The following is an 18,277-nucleotide window of genomic DNA, read 5'->3' as shown; positions in this document are numbered from 1 at the left end:
TATGCTCCCTTCAAAGGCCAACTGTGACTCCTTCCCCTTTATGCACAGAGCCTGTCATACATCCGTCTGGAATACGGCTCGTCCTGCAGTAGGAGAGTTACCTATTTACATATCTGAGACCCTTGTTGACTTTGAGCTTCACTAAGCAGGACAGGAATGAGACCTTTCTGTCTCTGTAACCCCAGCCTGGCACAGAGCACGTAATATTTGTGGAATTGAAAGGGGAGGAGGGACTGCAGAGTCACTACTCAGAGACACGAGCCATTGCTGCTGCTGATAGTAACAGCAGCTAATGAATTTTAAGGGCTCCTGATATAGCAGGCTCTGGGCATTATACACACTGTCTCAGTCTACCCACCACGGCCCTGTGAGGTTAATCTGTAGTTTCACTCATCTTGCAGATGAGGAAACTGAAACTTGGAGAAATTACCCTCCAAAAGTGGCAAAGCTGGGATTAGAACCCACCTACCTGTACTTGATCTTGACCTCAGTTTCCTTGTCTTCATCTAAAAAATAGAGATAAAAATAACACTTGATAAGACTCTTTTGAAGATGTCATGACTTATGTGAGGCACTTAGCACAGCACCCAGCAAGGATCAGTAACCGTTAGTATTTGCTAACAATGACACACACAAGGGCCCTCCGCTAGCGAGGGGCAGGGGATACTTTGAACCCAGGACTCGCTGACAAGGTAGAGCCATGCTCCTAACTCTGATGCTCGTGGGCCACCCCAGGGTGCCCCAGCCTTGAAAAGCAAGAAAAACACCCCACAGACACCCTGTCTCTTTAGCAGAGGCTCCCGCTCTCCATCCAGGAGCCTCTGGGGAAGCAGCGGAACCTCCACCCATCACTGTGGAACTGGGGAGGACAGTGTGGAAATTGTTCAGTTGCCTTGGTGGCTTAGGACCCCAGGAAGCCAGCATTAGGATATTACCAGCACCTCATTAGGCTCCAGCACTAATTATTTATTTCTCCACGGAGAAGGCAAGTGTGGCCCTGGTGCTCAGGGATTCGGTCCCTAGATCAGCTGGTTCCTTTCCTTCTGACCTCAGGCAAGTCACTGCATCTCCACGCAGTGGGAGCCTCTGATAAAGCGGCATCCCAGAGGTGGGATGCAGCCATCCCTCCCAGCCTCCTGAGCCGTCAGGAACATAAACCTTTACACCTTCCAGGGCGAGGGCTGGTCTTTTAGATCAGCACACCAGTGACGGCTTCATCTCTAAAATTATGCTTCCTAAAGGGATGAACTGACAGCAGTCTATATTAATGCATTCAGTAGCCAATTCCTGTAGAAATTTGAGTTGAACCAAAAAATATATATTTTTCATTGAGACCAGAAGAGTTATTAAAAATATATACAGAGCTTTTTATAAATCAGACTACTGTATTTGGTGGATAATAATTTTAGAAATAAATACTTTAAGTTCTTGAGTGTGAGTCTGGTTCAAGTGACAGCTATCTCCAGTGCTGTGCTGTCTTGCAGTGAGAGGACATAGAATTTAATTTGAATATTAAAAAAAATATGATTGAATACGTTTTTACAGATCTCTGGGAGAAGAGGTAAATTCCCTCTTTTCCTTAACCACTTCTGACTCCTCCCTCCCTCCTTCCCTCTCTTTCTTTCTCTCTCTCTCTCTCCCTCTGTCTCTCTGTCTGTCTGTCTGACTGTCTGTCTCTCTCTCTCTCTCTCTCTCTCTCTCTCTCTCTCTCTCTCTCTCACACGCACACACACACACACACAATGAATGAAATAGATTTGTAAAGAAACTAGATCGTTGTCACATTGGTTACATTCGATTCTGGCTTTCAGTCTTGGGTGCATTTGAGAAGGCAGAGGATCCTGATTTATCCTTGTCTTTCCCCTCCTCTCTGCCTAAACAAAATCAGAATTCCCAGCAGCAGTTGACAAGCTAAGTTAGCATATCCAGTCCCATCTCTCCAAGGCCCCCCACCTTCATCGGGGGTCAGTTTTTGACACCACCATCTTGCACCTGGTGTTAGTGGGCTGGGGGCTGCAGCACATCTCAGCTTTCAGTCTCTGGAATGCTCACCAGCTCTTGGCCTTCACAGAAAGCCAGGGCTGTGTATGTGGGGGCCTCCGTCTACATGCCCGGGTAAGCGTAATTGCCCAACCGTGTGTGTTGTTTCACCAGCAATAAAAATCCAGCAGGGAAATGAATGCTAAAATTAGTTTGTCCTTTGACAAGATCTCCCCAGTTGAAAAATTTTTGTTTATCTATATGGCCGAGCAGACTTTGCTAAAATCGAAATTAACTGCCTTGTTTAATGGTGCAGCAGATTGTGTTTTGAAGAGCTTCCACTGAAATCTCCTTGAAAGGACATTTACTCTAGAAAGTCTAGCCTCTGGCAGAGTTACTGCATTTTTCTGTAGGTGTTTTTTTTTTCTCCTTATGTTAATTGTAGGATGCACACATGAAGTCCACCACTGGACCCAGGGTCACTACATCTGTTGGGTGACTGGGTGGGTGGGTGGATGGATGGGCAGATGGGTTGACTGACAGGTAGACAGTTTAATTGCCATATGTCTTAGATGTCAAATTTGCTGACATTTAAGAGCGAGAAGAACCTGTAATCGGTTTCCTCCCAAAATGTTTTTTGCTAAACTTCACCCTGTGGCTGTATCTTTGGGCTTCATTCAACACAAGCAATATTTATTAAGCACTTAGTATGTGTTAGGCACATGGGATATAGATTTGAACAAAATGAAATAGTCCCTGCAATCAAGGAGTTCACTATCCAGTGTGGGAACCAAGCATCCAAACGTCATTACACAGATAATTATTTAACTGCAGCTGCAATCGCTGGGGTTTTTGGGTTTTCTTTTTTCCTTTTTCTTGAGGAATAAGTCAGATACCATAAAATTCACCATTTTAAAGAGTACAATTCGTTGGGTTTTGGTATATTCACAGGGTGGTTTTTATCGTACAGTTGAGTGAAGAAAGCCAGTCTGCTGTGTTATTTTACTGGTGCAAACAATCGGTTTGACTGACTTCAGCAGATTTTCCATTATGCTGGCGTTGTGATCATTAATGTCACAAACGGGGGGTGAATGGGGCCATCAGAGAAGTCAGTTCAGACGTGGTATCCTGGAAGCTGCCCTAAGGGAGAGTTCTTTTGACCCAAAACAGAAGCCCCTTCTCACCCAAGATGGCTTCTGTGAAAACTTTCTTCTCTGACCCTAAGTTGACCCTACTGGTTCTGGGAAACCTCCACAGCATCCTGTAAGTCCATTTTTCTAAGAATATATCCTAAGAAGTTCCTAAACTAGAGGTGGAAGAATCTCAAGGATTGAGAACCCTCAGGATCTACGCCATATATTCTAAAGCCAAGATACCAAAGGCAGTGAAACATTCCATGATGAGCTTGGCTGACTGTTGCCACAAAACAACCACTCGTTCATTGGTCTTCTTACTTCCTATTATTTGACTTGACATGCAAATCACTTGCACTTTCGGATGCACTGCAGGTCAATCTGATGGGGCCCGTGTGGGAATTTAAGGGATCTGAGTTGGATTCTGGCTCTGCTCGAATTTTGCTTTGAATTCTTGTTCTCCTCTGGAGATGGGGGTGATGGCACAAGCAGTCTCCTTTGTGGGGTGTCGTGGAGGAGCAGAGGTCCATGAAGCAAAGCTGCTTTGGACCTGAACTACCTCCTACTGGTAGCTAATCTTTCAGGAACTGGTCTGATTGATAGATAGTCAGCCATCTATACAGAAAGTTTCAGGGGTCTCCCCTTCCCCCTGACTGATTTCATCAGAAGATAGCTTTGTGGCATCACCGAGAGATCTAGAAAAGTAAAGGAGCATTACTGTTATTCAGAGAGTTTGGGACACCCCCCTTAAGACATCAGTATCAGAGGTGAAATTTACCCTTGTAGCTACTTCAAGATGATGACTGTCCTAATAACATCTTCTGTTTCTACGATCTTATACAAATTATAGAGCACTGTGATATTCCTTATCTCACTAATTCTCATGTCCACCTTGTGATGCAGGAAGGCTGTGATATTCACACAGTTTAGGTGAAAAACACAGGACTCAGAGAAATGACTTGCCCACGACGGCAAAGCTGGCTCTTGTATCCTCCATCTTTTCTTTCTTTTCATCTTAAAAGCTTGCCTACTTTTTCCACTGCACTGTTCTGTAACATTTTTCCCTATGACTTGCTGATGACTTGTCAGTTCCATTCACAGTACTTAGGTAAAACACCTGCTTGTATAATTGCTGACATTAAAAAGAATGTCATGAATGCATCTGACAGTTAATTTTATTTACTAGTTCCCTTCTGCTTCATAGGTTCCTGTGAGTTTGGGTTAATTAAGCCGACGTATTTTTGCTAGCAAGCTGGTGATCCTTTGGGTTGAGTCAGCTGAGTTATCCCTGGGCTGTGATCAGTGACAGAGCCTTGGGAAAGCCTCAGTTCCTTCCCCCGTAGAGCACAGGATGGCCGTGCAGGACTTCTGGATATGAACCGCAGGATGGCACAGGACCTGCCCTTAACCATACCTTTGCGTCATCCTCTTCTTCTTTCAAAGGTACATGACCGATGGTGGACTTGGCCTCTACACCCGCCGCCTGAACCGGCTCCCTGATGGGATGGCTGTGGTGCGGGAGACCCTGCAAAGAAACACCTCCCTGGGCCTCGGAGATGCTGACAGGTAAGCCTGCTCCACTTGGGGTTGCTCAGGTGTGGAGGTCATTCCAGAGGGGCCTGAGAAATGAGGGCAGTGATAGTGAGAGCGATGGGTGCTACCTTAACCCACCAGAGGGTGGGAGGCCTTGAAGCTGGGCCTCTGGTTAGGAGCTGGCACAGCAGGAGGGAGAGGACCGCTGACCAGCTCTTGCATCCTGCTTCTGGGTGGGATGGTGCTTCTGACAGCACGAACCCAGCGAGCTCAGGCTGGGCAGTTTTTGTTGTTGTTTTGACTGTTGCGACTGCATCTTTATCAGTTCAGCAGGCCCTGGGGATCTGCTTTGCTTCCTCTGTTAGCCAGCTTTCTAGGTATTGCACCTCGGAAGGAATAGAGTCCCTGGTGATGCACAGAAGGTCTGTGTGTAGAAGAGCGCTCTCCTGGCCATGGCTGAGCAGGCTTCCCGGTAATTCTCCGGTTGCCTGGTGATAGGAGGCAAGGCTTAACCATGTAGCTTTATACACTGCATGCTGAGTAGTTGACATGATAGGACTTGACCGGTCTTCATTGCTTCAGAGACAAAAAGAGCTTCAGAAAACAGTATAATAAAGAAGAATATTTGGCCTCCAAGTTTTTAGTCTTTACTCTGACACAAACCAATTCTATGACCATGAGCAATTTATTAAAGAAGGGGCTTAGACTGTATGATTTCCAAGATCCCTTCCAGCTCTGATGTGCTATATTTCTAGATTTCAGTACCCTTTAATGATCTGACTGTTGAAGGATTTTTCTGGCATACTCGACCTCTTTCCACATCTGGGTTGATGAGACATAGCATGGAATTTTAAATTTATTTTTATTTATTTATTTTCGGCTGCATTGGGTCTTCCTTGCTGTGTGCGGGCTTTCTCTAGTTGTGGCGAGCGGAGGCTGCTCAGCAGTTGTGGCGCAGGGGCTTAGTTGCTCCGCAGCATGTGGGATCCTCCCGGGCCAGGGCTCGAACCTGTGTACCCTGCATTGGCAGGCAGATTCTTAACCACCGTGCCACCAGGGAAGCCCCCATAACATGGAATTTTGATATGAGTGGTTTGAAATCACTGTGCCAAGTATCTGTATCACAGCGCAGCTTCTTACTGTTCTCTTAGCAGGACATACTTTTTTACAGAGAGTGATATGACTTCTGTAGTTCTCTGGCTTCAGAGAAATAGGGCAGCATTATTTTGAAGTTACCCCCCAGAAATGGAATTTGCTGAAGAGGAATCCTCACCTTCTCTGGGGAAGACTTGGAAGCTTGGGCTGGTAAGGAGAGTGCTGAATTCATTGTCAGGAAGCTGGCATCTGCCCAAGGCCCAGGCTCTGCCACCAACTCGACTATGTCCTTCTCCGAGTCTCCCCGGCATCCAAGGTGGTGATTGATACCAGAGAGGACAAAAGACTTGTCCAGCTCAAGTCGTCTTTTTTCCTGTAATTTTATTTAAAGTATTGGCTTGAAAATTCTATAGAAAGATGAACCGTTTGAGAACTGCTCTTTCTAAGGCTAAAACTCTGTACAACTAAAATCTTTAGAGGAAATTTCAGCAAAAGAAAAATCAGTTGTTGTAACACCCCCACTGGAGATTTCACAATTTGCTAAATTATTTTGCTTATTTGCATCCTCTTGTAAACACGGAGTTGCTTAGTAAATCTATTAGCATAAAGTGAAGGCCTTTTTCCCCTTGTAGCAAAAGCAGAGTCTGCAGTAGGCAATTTAATTTAATGCTTCATTTCAAGGTTAATGGAATGATCATAGATCACAGCTGAGCTTGTTCCTGCTTTTGGAGATGGAGGATTTGGGTGGGGACTGGAGAGATGGGTGGCATTTGTTCCGTTGTTCCAGCTCAGCCCCTATGGTGGGACCAAGTAGACAACAGTGTCTCCTGGTTCTCTCCAAGCTGGAATTGCTCAGATGTGATCATTTAAGACTGAATGGATAACTGACCAACTTTTTTTTTTTTAATGAATTTATTTATTTATTTTCGGCTGCATTGGGTCTTCGTTGCTGCACACGGGCTTTCTCTAGTTGTGTCCAGCAGGGGCTACTCTTCATTGCGGTGCGCGGGCTTCTCATTGCGGTGACTTCTCTTGTTGCAGAGCACGGGCTCTAGGCGCGTGTGCTTCAGTAGCTGTGGCACGGAGGGCTCAGTAGTTGTGGCTTGCAGACTCTAGAGCGCAGGCTCAGTAGTTGTGGCGTGCAGGCTTAGTTGCTCCGTGGCATGTGGGATCTTCCCAGACCAGGGTTCGAACTCGTGTCCCCTGCATTGGCAGGCGGATTTTTAACCACTGAGCCACCAGGGGAGTCCCCTGACCAACTTGTAAAGAAAGAATTCAGATGGCTTTAAAAAAAGGATTTAATAATGCTTACAAATTTTCTATTTTATATAAAAGTTTTGACCTGTAGGCAGTGAGATATTCTGCATTATTCTTGAATATGTTAAATTTCTTTACTCTCCAAAGTTAGTGTAAACAGACCATAAGAATTCTTTATCTTTGGCTAAGTTGAAATAGCAGTAGATTTGTTTCTTTCAAGTTCCTCATGTAAATCTCTTCCCAAAACTATATTCTAGATGAGGGTGTCCCAAAGTGAGAGGCTAACATTAATAGTACAGGAAATAATTTTAGATGGTAGACAGGGAAATACTTCTTTTTAACAATTACATTTTAATTGTAATTAAAACAATAATAAAAACCTTACAGCTAGCATCTCAAACCCATGACTTTACAAATATTGCTTAGGGTAAGGATAGTATAAGCTTGGGATGATTTAACGTGAAATATCAAGGAAGAATATCACAGACGGTGTGCAGATATATTAAAAAATAAGAAGTATGCAAATGGCTGCAGGCTAGGTAATCCTGTTCTTATCCTTGAATTGGAAATATGTTGTTTAAATAATTTAGACAAGTGAAAAAAATATGCAGAGAACCCAGCACCTTTCCAGAATTCTTCCCTTTTAACCTGAAAAAAAGAGCTAAGGTATTTCCGTGAAGTTTTTTATAAAAAGACAGCCCAGTCCTTAAGGATTCACACACAAGCAGTAAACTACATGAGTTCTACAAAGGAAATAGGAAAAGTACTGAGAGATGATTTCTGATGAGCCCTCGGCAAAGGGAAGGCAAGCACAAGAAGGGCAGATCACCTCACAGTGCAAACAGGAACATCATTGATTGACCTTGGCAGTGCAGCCCCGAAGGACAGCTCTCCGGGGGGAAGGCCCTAAAGGACGCCGACCCACCAGGCACCAGGCAGGCCGTGGCTGTTGGCGATGGGATTTAGCTGGGGTATCTTCAGGGTTATTAAAAGTAACTGATAGGAATGTGTACCTTCAGAGTCTGGGAAACAGAGACCATATCTGTTAGTGAGTCTCGTTATGTCACCAGCCAGCTTCTGAGAAATAATAAATGACGATCGTAAATTCAAGTTGCCAAGTCTGTCCTTGATCTCCTGTCACTCTTTAGGGTTGCCACCCGTGGGCTCTAGTTTTTACCTAATAGTCATCAGGAGGAACTTGCAGCACACTAGAGCCAGCTGTCTGAGAAGGGAGGGTCAAAAGGGACAAACAGAGGTGGCTTATTACAAGCTGTTGGCCCCAGATAACAGATAACTAAAGAGAGCTTTGGCATGGAGGTCTGTGGGCTGGCAGCCTGGGAGAAGGAAGGAAAAAACAACAAGGAGGGCCCAGGGAGGGGCTGCGCCCACAGTCGCATGGTTTGTGGATCTCCGGCTGGTTGCACACACTGCTGTCTCCTCGGAACCCATCCCTTTCTTTGTCCCCCCGAAGCACCGCAGTGGCCCTTTGCGGCATCATGCTTTAGCGAGCAGTGGATTAACAGTTAGATGCTCCCCCGATGGTCATGTATGTGTCATCGAGAGCACGTGGAGGACAGAAGCCAGGCTTCTGTGCACATAGATGCTGAGGAGGACTTTGCATTACTTGGTAACTTTCTTCTCAACCATTAAAACACTTATTGAACACCAGTTGCTTTTATTAATTTAGGTAGTCATAAAAATAGAAAAACTAATGCTGCGTGTTAAAACGTCAGCCTGAGACTTGAACAAAATGAGAATTGCCCTCTGACATCACCAAACAGGAAGGAGAAACTATTTTGTTTTGTTTTGTTTTTCCCTTGTTACAAGATTTTCATTGCCCTGCAAATTCTGCACATTTTAGGTATTGAGATGGCATTTCAGTTGGGCTTCAGTCATTGTATAAACTGGACTGTCTGAATTTGGGACCCAGGCCTTGGTGCTCAGAGCTGTCCCGGCGTCAGCTTGAACAGGGAGTCCCACAGTGTGAGGGTGTAACCATGCAACCTGGTATTTGACCAGCCTGCCGAGCCAGGCCCTCCCTCCTCGGTGAGAGTGTCTCAGGATCTCCACGAGCCCAGGGCACTGCTTGGCTTTGTGATTTGTGTGGAACAACATGGCCTCCTGGCACCAAGCAGTGCATTCACAGATTCAGGCCCGACCTGGAGGAAGGAGTTGAATCCAGGCCAGAGCGCCCCAGCCAGCAGATGCAATTGGTAGGGGCCCTCACCATGTGGTAGGTCCCCAACCCAGCTATTTCTTAGGCATCGCCCCTGCTGGGATATGCAGGCTAGAGGGAGCACAGATGGGAATGACTTCTCCCCTTGTCCTCCCTTCCAAGCCTGGGGTAAGGAAAACAGTGGCCCCACAAAGATGTCCCCGACCATAGCCCCAGCACCTGTGACTGTGTTCCGCTACATGGCCAGGGGAATTAAGGTTGCTTATCAGCTGACGTTTATAGATAGAGTGCCTTGGATTATCCAGGTGGGCCCAATGTAATCACAAGGTCCTTAAAAGTGGAAGAGGCAGGAGAGGGGGGCAGAGTGATGAGGTGTGAGAGGCACACCACCCACCCTGGCTGGCTTGGAGGATGGAGGAAGGGCCCACAGCCAAGGGATGTGGGTGACCTGTATAAAAAGGAAAGGGCAGACGAACAGATTCTGCTCCCGTACAGCCTCCAGAAATGAACGTAGCCCTGCCGAAGCTGTGATTTCAGTCCACGAGACCCAATTCAGACTTCTGCCTCGAAGAACTGTGAGACAGTACATACCTATTGTTTTCACCCACCAAGTTTGTCATAATTTGTTACAGCAGCAATAGAAAACTAATACGCATCTTTACCAGAAAATAATAAAACACAAGGAGGAAAGGGGTGGGGCGGGAGGAATTGGGAGACTGGGATCGACACATATACGTTATTGATACTATGCATAAAATAGACAACTGATGGGAACATGCTGTATAGCGCAGGGAACTCTACCTAATGCACTGTGGTAACCTAATGGGAGGGAAGTCCCAAAGGGAGGGGATATCTGTATGTGTATAGCTGATTCATTTTGTTGTGCAGTGGAGGCTAACACAACATTGTAAAGCAGCCATACTCCAGTAAAAATTAATTTAAAAAAAAAGAAAATGACAAAAACAATCGTAGTCGCTATTTCCTGATGGATCGCTATATGCCAGGAACTGTGCCAAGCACCTTACAAACTTCGTGTCACCAATTCCTAACCCTGACCCTTTGAGAGGAGGTATTATCCTAGTTTCATAGGCTGTGAGAGGGTTAGGTTGCATACACAGCTAACTGTCTATAGTGTCCAAGCTGGAATTGAAACCCAGGCCCACCAGACCCCCCAGAGGCTCTCACCACCTGCCACACTGCCCGCTCAGGGAGCCCTCTGTGCAGGGATCCTTCCCTAGTTCCAGCCCTTATCTTGGTGTCCTCTCGTTAAATGAGGCCCTACTCACTACAAAGGTAAACGATGCCCAGATGCCTGGAAAGGCGAACTCCGTCCTTAAGGGACAATGCGAAACTGTTTGCATTAAGAGGGAAGGGGGAATAGTTCTTGATTCCTCTCCCTCCATCCCACACTTGTCTCACAGGGATACTGCAGATGGGCTGACCCTCATCCCTTATCCCATCATGATTTCAGGCCTCAAAGAAAAGGTCTTTCTTACACAGTGCTGGGCCAGTTTACCCCTTAGCCTCCTTGCAGGTTTGGAGGAGGGATGCCTGTTTGTAGATTCTGACCTGCTGCCAACTTGGGTGGTTTGCTGGAGAAGGGGTCCACAATTGTAAGATCCTAGGCCAGGGCTGATCCTTCCTTTTAATGATCCCGGAAATCCAGGGCCCACAGAACCTGCTGAGATCCTGCAGTCATTTGAAGAATTCTCCCTGCTGCCGGCTTACCACTGTAGTCCCTGAAACATTGCTGGAGTTTCTCTACCCAGAGTTTGGGGGTCTGCAGGCCTACTTGGCCGAGCCATGGTCAAAGGAGGGCTCCCCTAAAATGCTCCCTCCCTCCCCCTCGCTGTCTCCTCTCTGTGTCTTTTGAGCACTGTCATTTCCTAATATTCCTGCCATCACCGAGGAAGCCAAGGGGGCGGGGTTTGCCCTTTTATCACTAATCGCACTTCATGCCATCTCTGGCTGCCAGTATTTGAGCCCTGTTGCTCCTGCATTCATGTCGTGGGAGTGAGGGACTAAAGATCTGTACCGCCAGTGTAAGGACCCCCAGTGGGATGTGGCCATGGCAGTGTTAAATAAACCAAATTAAAAGTCGGCTTTTTAGTCACGTGAGCCACATTCAAGTGCTCCCAGGTCCCACGTGGTTTGGGGCCACCCTATTGGAGAATGCAGACACTCTTCAGTAGATAGAGAACATTTCATCACTGCAGCAAGTTCTTTTGGGCAGCGCTGATATAGACCAGCTCATTTCTATTTCGAAAGGCAGCTGTGGAGTAAAGAGAAGACATGGAGTTTGCTGTAGAGGGACCCTAGGTCTAGTCGAAACTCGGGGGGTTTGTGTCTAGAATTAGGACAGTATTCACACATGCCTCACAGGACTGTTGTGAGGAGGGCCCAAGGTGATGGTAGGGAAAGTGCTTTATAAAGTACGGGACAAAGATAAATACACTGATTATTCTTCCGCCTGCAAGCCATTCAGGGCAATCTGGCCTCTAGCCCTCTGCAGGTCTCTTACCTCTATATTTAATTAACTAATAGTTAAGCCTTCTTCTTTCCGTAACAGCTTAGAGTAACTATGTATAGTAAAAGAACAATTGTAAATTAAAAGAATGAAACATTAGGACAGAAGGAAATGTAAGTTAGAATATGACATGTAGAAAAGGGAGAAAATTGAGAATACAGATATGGTCCTACATGGTTGCGTATTTGCGTGGTAATTCAGCATTGAGATTCCTACTGGACTAAGTGAAAATGAACTTTGCCTTCCTGACTGTTCCCATAATATTTTGTCTTCATCTTGCCTTGCCTGGCTCAACCAGTTGATATCTCTCTCTCTCCCTCTCTCCCTCCCTCCCTCCCTCCCTCTCTCCCTCTCTCCCTCTCTCCCTCTCTCCCTCCCTCTCTCCCTCTCTCCCTCTCTCCCTCTCTCCCTCTCTCCCTCTCTCCCTCTCTCCCTCTCTCCCTCTCTCCCTCCCTCTCTCTCTCCCTCTCTCCCTCTCTCTCTCCCTCTCTCTCTCTCTCCCCCCCTCTCCCTCCCCCTCCCTCTCTCCCCTCCCCCCTCTCTCCCCTCCCCCTCCCCCCTCCTCCGTCCCTCTGTCACCCCCAGCCCTCCCCTCCCTTCCTCTCTCATACTCCTGGCTTCTTTCTCACTGCCTCATAACTGCCTATTATACCCACTAGTGCTCCCAAGCGTTTTCCTAGTCCTGCATTCCAGGGTTATACGCATTTTCTTCGAATAAGAAAATGCCTCTAGCACAGTGCCCAGCATCAATGATCTTCATTGTGTTTCTTTTCCATCCCTTTTCCCTTTCTTCTCCTGCCCCTGTGTAGCAAGAGAACACAAAGTAGGAGAGAGTGAAAGTCACTTTCATTTTAAAGCTCATAAAAGGAGCCTTAGAGGCAAACCTCTATTTCCGTGGTAACAGGATAATAATTACTGCATTGGCCTTTCCCAAGGGCCTCTTTTCTGCTGGTACCACTGGCTTCCTTTTTAAGTAAGAGCGGCTGCATGTGGAATGGGTGGGTAGAGGCCACCTGTGCTGAATGGGGAGCAGTGCTGACAGGAAGCAAACCATCTGCACCTTAAGCCACAAAGGAATTCTCCCAGGGGGTTGTAACAAGAAGAGAAAGAATCGTCTGTGGAGTATCATTTCTCATCCATGCAGTGTTTTCACCTTAAAAAAAAAGGCAGAAAAATGGCCCCACGAGAACCGTCCACTCCCTTATATTGCGCGACTTCACAGCTTTGTTCCAGGGTCTGCCATAGGAGAAGCACATCGGAGTGTGTGTGTGTTAGGCGGCAGGGAGGACAGTTACTCCCCAAAGCACATTTTCCAGACGTGGTGCCTTTTCAGTAGTTGCTTAAAGGTAATTTGGAGACTTGATGGTTGTCCAAAGTATGAATGAGAAGACATCTAGCAATACAAAAGCAAGAGTGACAGGTCAGGGGCTTCCCTGGTGGCACAGTGGTTGAGAGTCCGCCTGCTGATGCAGGGGATGTGGGTTCGTGCCCCGGTCCGGGAAGATCCCACATGCCGTGGAGCGGCTGGGCCCGTGAGCCATGGCCGCTGAGCTTGCGCCTCCGGAGCCTGTAAGAGTGACAGGTCAAAGAGAAACAACCAGGTACTTCCCTGGCGGTCCAGTGGTTAAGACTCCACGCTTCCACTGCAGAGGGCATGGGTTCGATCCCTGGTTGGGGAACTAAGATCCCATATGCCATGGGGCGTGGCCAAAAAGAAAAAGAAAAAGACCAAATGAGGCACCTTCTTCTGTGCTTCCTCCCCCAGAAACTTGAAACATAGGCCCCCATCCCAAACTCAGAATCTGACTACACCTGTGCCCTGGCACAGAAAATAACATCGTGTGTTTTAATCCAAGTACCTGGGCCAGTCTTTGCCTCAGTTACGATAGGCTGGGTTGTGCTGCATAACAAACAACTCCCAAGACCCACCCTCAGTATCTGGCCATTGCAGATCAGTGGGAAGCTACGTTGTACATCATTCTCACCCTAGGACCCAGGGTGCCAGAGAGGCGACTGTTTAGAGCATTGACAATGTCCATGGCAAAGAGAAGACACACTGCCTCTCAAAGCTTCTGTCCAGGAATGGCCCCTGTAACTTCCACTCATTCGTCATTGGCCGAAGGAAGTCAGGGGTACACTTAAATTCAAAGGTGAAGAGAAGGACATTTTTGCCAGGTGCCTGTGAGAACAAAACATGTGGAGAACTCCTTAGTGACTATCATTGCTTTATTACATTACAAGTGGCAGCCTGAGCCTAATACTGCCCCCACCCCACTGCATTGTGCAACCAACTCTGAATCATGCATTTCATCACATATTCACTACATACCTATCAGATGCTGGGCACCATGGCGCCTAGTCTGACTGATGGCCTCGGTCGGGGAGGGTGAGCCCATAGATGAGGAACCGGCTGACTGAACTGGCTGAGGAATTTTAGACAATGCTACGGGTCAGTTGCATTTCAACACAGTATTTGGCCTGTATCTTGATATGTGACAGCTTACAGAAAATGCTGATGACTATTAAATATTGAGAGAGCATCTCCCATGCACCAGGCCCGGGGGATCCAAAGGTGAGTCAGGATATCGTCCCTGCCCTCAGGAAGCTTGCAGTCAAATTGAGGGGAGAGGAGCCTTAATAAGCACTCACGACACCGTGTGCCAAGTGCCAAAGAGATTTGTGGGAACTGGAAGGACCAGGGGTAGCCCTGAGGGCTAAATGTCATCCTACATTGGGAACTTGTTACTGTAACGAAATGCAGGAGGTTTCTTTTCCTTCAGTGATGATTTGAGAGATCCTTTAAAAATATTACCCAAGTGTCAAAATAGGCCTGCTTGTTTCATTCTCCACTTGGGATTTTCCTTTTGTTTCCTTTAATATCCTTTGTCATGTTTGAAGAGCAGCCTAGCTGTGATTTCTGTGACCGAAATGCAGGAGCTGATGAAATAAGCCTGGTGTAGAAGGAGCTCTTACACCGGCTGTGGAGAAGTGTTCCTGGTTAAGCGTAGCCCTTAGGCTGGTCATGCTGGACAGCTGTGTTTCCGTTCAAGGTTACCTTGCATGTAAATGTATTTTCCCAAGGCTGCCTCTCCAAAGAGAAGCTTACCATGCAAGGCTGGGTGAGAGAGCGCCCTTCAGAGTCACCAGCCGCAGCCCTCTCGCACTTTGCCAGTGAGGAAATCCAGGTCTGGGGAGATGGCTTGTGGTCCAGTGACTGCTCTGTCCTCCAGGCTTTGGGGAGGAAAGTCATCTCGGCGTGAGTTTGGAGAGCGTGAACTCTGAGTAACTGATGAAAGCGCACGTTATCTCTTTGGTAAGGATGAGTGCAGTCCATGCAGTAAGGGAGGGAGTGCACTAGGAATCAAGAGTCCTTGTCCTAGACCTGCTTCTGCCACCATTGAACATCCTGGGCAAGATGCTTCCCCTCCCTGAACCCCTCGTTCCTTCATCCGTGCAGTCAGATCTGCCGACGTTTAAGGGCCTTGAGTTCCTGGGACTCGGTGTTCTTGTTTGTCATTTGAAGGACAGAGTTACAGAATGACTCAGGACTGTGACTCACGCACACAGGGCAGGGACCCCACGAACCTTTCGGCTCTAATGATCTCGATGACAGGTATCGTCGTGTGATGGCATTTCTGTTAGGAGCGCAGTGTGCTCGTCCAGGGCCCCTGGTGTGTGCAGACTCAGCAGGCTGAGGGGCCCCTCTTCTTCCAGAGGAGAGAAAGCCTCAAAGTCCATCCTTACTGCGCTTCAAAGCTAAGCCACGAGGCACTTAGGGAGAGAGAGGTAGGTAGCAGTGTCGCTGACGGCAGGCACAGATGAATGCCCAGGGCTGAAGGACCGAATGAAATCTTGCAAAAGGGGAAGAAGGCAGGGCAGACAGAGCTGTGACCGGGAGTGCTGGGGACATGTACCTTTCTGACGCTTTGGAGAAAATCTATTACACGTGATAATGGATTTTGCTCTAACTTGGAGCTTCACCAAAGTTATATTAGAAGTTGAAGCTCGTGGGATTGTAGTCTTATTTTCACTGAGATAAAATTCCAAGTGACTGATAAGCAGTGAATTGTATTTATTTTGGTGGGTGTTTTGACTCAGGATTTAATTATACTTGGGAGGGCATTGTTCCCTAAATCGCCACTAGCAGCGGCCTCTGCCTGTCCAGAGGGGAGGGGGCAGCTTTGGGGATGAGCAGTGTCGGGGGGCTTGGAGGGAGTTCCCTGCACTGTGTTTTTTCATGCAGTTGGCAGGCTTTGTGTGGTATGCCAGAGTCCTAGAGGGCAAAACTGGGAATGGGTTTATGTAAGACCATGAGCTTTACGGATAAGGGAGCAGACTCGGAAAGGTGACATTCCTTCCTAAAGCCACAGTGCCGTAAGGGGCAAAGTTAGGATTTGAATTCAGGTCTCTCTGGGCACAAAACCTTTGCTTTCCGTCGTTGTGCTTGCTTCCCCTTTGTTCAGAGGCTCAGTGCCATCCTTCCAGAAGGTGACCCTCACTGGGAGCTACATGAGTGATGGGCGAGCATCTCCTTAGTGCTTTGCACCAGCTGAGGTGCTTGCAAAGGTGACAGCCTGGGGACCACTGACCTTTGAGACGGTCCTCTTCCCAGCTCTCGTTTTTCCCATCTGGAGGCTGGGTCATAGGAATGCCAGAGACTGTGGCTCAGGCCAGGCTCTGCTGCTGCGGAGGGAACTCTAGCTCTTCCTTAAGAAGAATTTGGGGATGCTTCAAGCCGTGGGAGTCCTATTTTCCTCTGTAGGAACATTTAACTTCTTCAGTGCCAGAACGTCCAGCGGAGGCTTCAGAGTTGCCTTTGTCCTGCTGGTCACACCTGGCGACCTTCAGGGTCTGTCTTCTCCGGGAGTGGCCTCTGCCATAGACCCCGATGGCTTTTGTGTCTTGGTACTTAAGGAGAAGGAGGCCGGCTTCGTGCGCTCCAGCTGCAGCCCTGTTGTTTTCCCTTGTCCGCTGAGCACTGTGATTTATCCCCCTCGTTAATCCGTGGTGCTCAGTTCTGTAAAATTGCCTGAAATGAGATCTGAAGAGGGACTCGGACATTTTGAGGGATGTTGCAGGGTTGTGTGGAGGAGACTAAATGGGGACTGAAGGAAGTGAGGAGGCTGCATGCCTCGGTGGGCTCGAAGCCCCTGACTCAAGGATTCCTGTCGTCTCCTCTCTCTTTAGCTTACCCTGAGATTTGGGGAGAGGCACTCACAACCCCTCTGGTGGCAAAATGAGGCTTTAAAAAAAAAAAAAACAAGCCTCCCTGGCTGCCTCTTTGGGCTTCCGGGACATGGACCCGTGGGTAACCCACGAGGGTGCGGCAGTTGAAGCCCTAGAGGAGACGTGCAGCAGAATCCCAGGGCATCTTGGCTGGGCAGGACTCTCATGTGTTGTCTTGTACAGGGTACACAGGTGGCTGCAGAGGGTGAGTGCAGGGGCCGCACTGGGTGTCCTACCATCAGCCAGACGCTGAGTGCCAGGCAGGCAGATGCGGTAGACCTCCAGGTACCCTCTGCCTTGTTCTGTAGGAGCTCTTGCAGGGACAAGTGTGGGAGCAGCTCGTGAGAGCTCTGGGTACACCAGGGATGGAGGTCCCTTGGGAGGCTGTCTAAGCTCCTCCGTAGGACTCTCGGCAGTTTGCAGTCTGTGGTCCTGGCCTCTGAGCCTCGTTGTCAGCAACAGCTACTCTTCTAGGTGTTGTCCTAAATGCTTTAAATATTTGCTCTAACCTCCCAGGGGACCCAGTGAGGAGTTATCCCCATTTCACAGTTGAGAAGTCCTGGGTCAGTGGGTCTAAGTGACTTGCCCAGGGGCACGTGGGCAGTGAGTGGCAGAGCTCAGATTCCAACCTGGTCTGTCGGACTCCAGAAACATGTTCTCCCTGGGGTACTGTGCTGCCCGTCTCTAAAAGAGGAGGGTATGCCAGTGATGAGTAGTCCGTGGATCCAGCTCTCTCCTGGAATAATCAGGAATAACCTCCTGGCTTCCCTTACCTCTGTAACCCCCACTCATGCTCCACGACTGGCCCCAGCCCTGCCTTTCCTAGGAAGCCTCTTTGCCCTCTCCTCTCCTCCCCTAACCCCAGACAGGGTCTCCCGGTAACCCGTGTTTTGCTCTCTGGTAGCATGTAACATGCCTTCGGAATTGTCTGCTTCCAGGTGTGGTCCCCCGCCGCTAAACTAAAGGGAGGAACCGGAATGGTATCTTACTCTGCTCAGCATTCCTGGACTCTGCACGGGCCTGGCGTATACAGTAGTAGATGTTTGTTGTATAATTAATTTACAGTATCCTAAGAATGATTAATAAGACTTGCTGAATATTTAGGTTTCCTCTCCTTTTCCATCCAGTCTATTGGCCAATCTTGGGCGTAGTCCCTGCAAGTGATCTCTCAGATCTCTCTGCTTCTCACTGTCTCTCATCTGCCGTCACAGGGGTCCAGGCTGCCATCACCTCTCACTGAGCTCCCACTGTGGCCTCCTGACTGGGCTCACTGTTTCCTCCATGGCCTTCGTGTGATGCCTTCTCCACCCAGCAGCCGTTGTGATCTTCTTAACACACACATCAGATCTC

General features: G+C 48.0%; 1 protein-coding gene across 5 annotated transcripts in view; it reads left to right on the top strand.

Annotated features, from left to right (window-relative positions):
- NAV2 (neuron navigator 2) overlaps positions 1-18,277 on the top strand; it is a 399,505-nt gene that overhangs the window by 270,065 nt on the left and 111,163 nt on the right. For all 5 annotated transcript variants that reach the window (XR_007478781.1, XM_033409220.2, XM_049713471.1 and 2 more), the window contains exon 11: positions 4,557-4,679. Coding sequence is in view for 4 of the 5 variants with exons in the window: in XM_033409220.2 (XP_033265111.1) it covers positions 4,557-4,679 (123 nt within the window). In the remaining variant the exon portion in view is untranslated. The remainder of the gene's footprint in view (positions 1-4,556; positions 4,680-18,277) is intronic.

The sequence above is a fragment of the Orcinus orca genome, chromosome 8 (assembly GCF_937001465.1).
Source record: "Orcinus orca chromosome 8, mOrcOrc1.1, whole genome shotgun sequence".
NCBI classification, from domain to species: domain Eukaryota; kingdom Metazoa; phylum Chordata; class Mammalia; order Artiodactyla; family Delphinidae; genus Orcinus; species Orcinus orca.
Note: the sequence above shows the minus strand (reverse complement) of the source record. Positions and strands in the feature narration are given on the sequence as shown.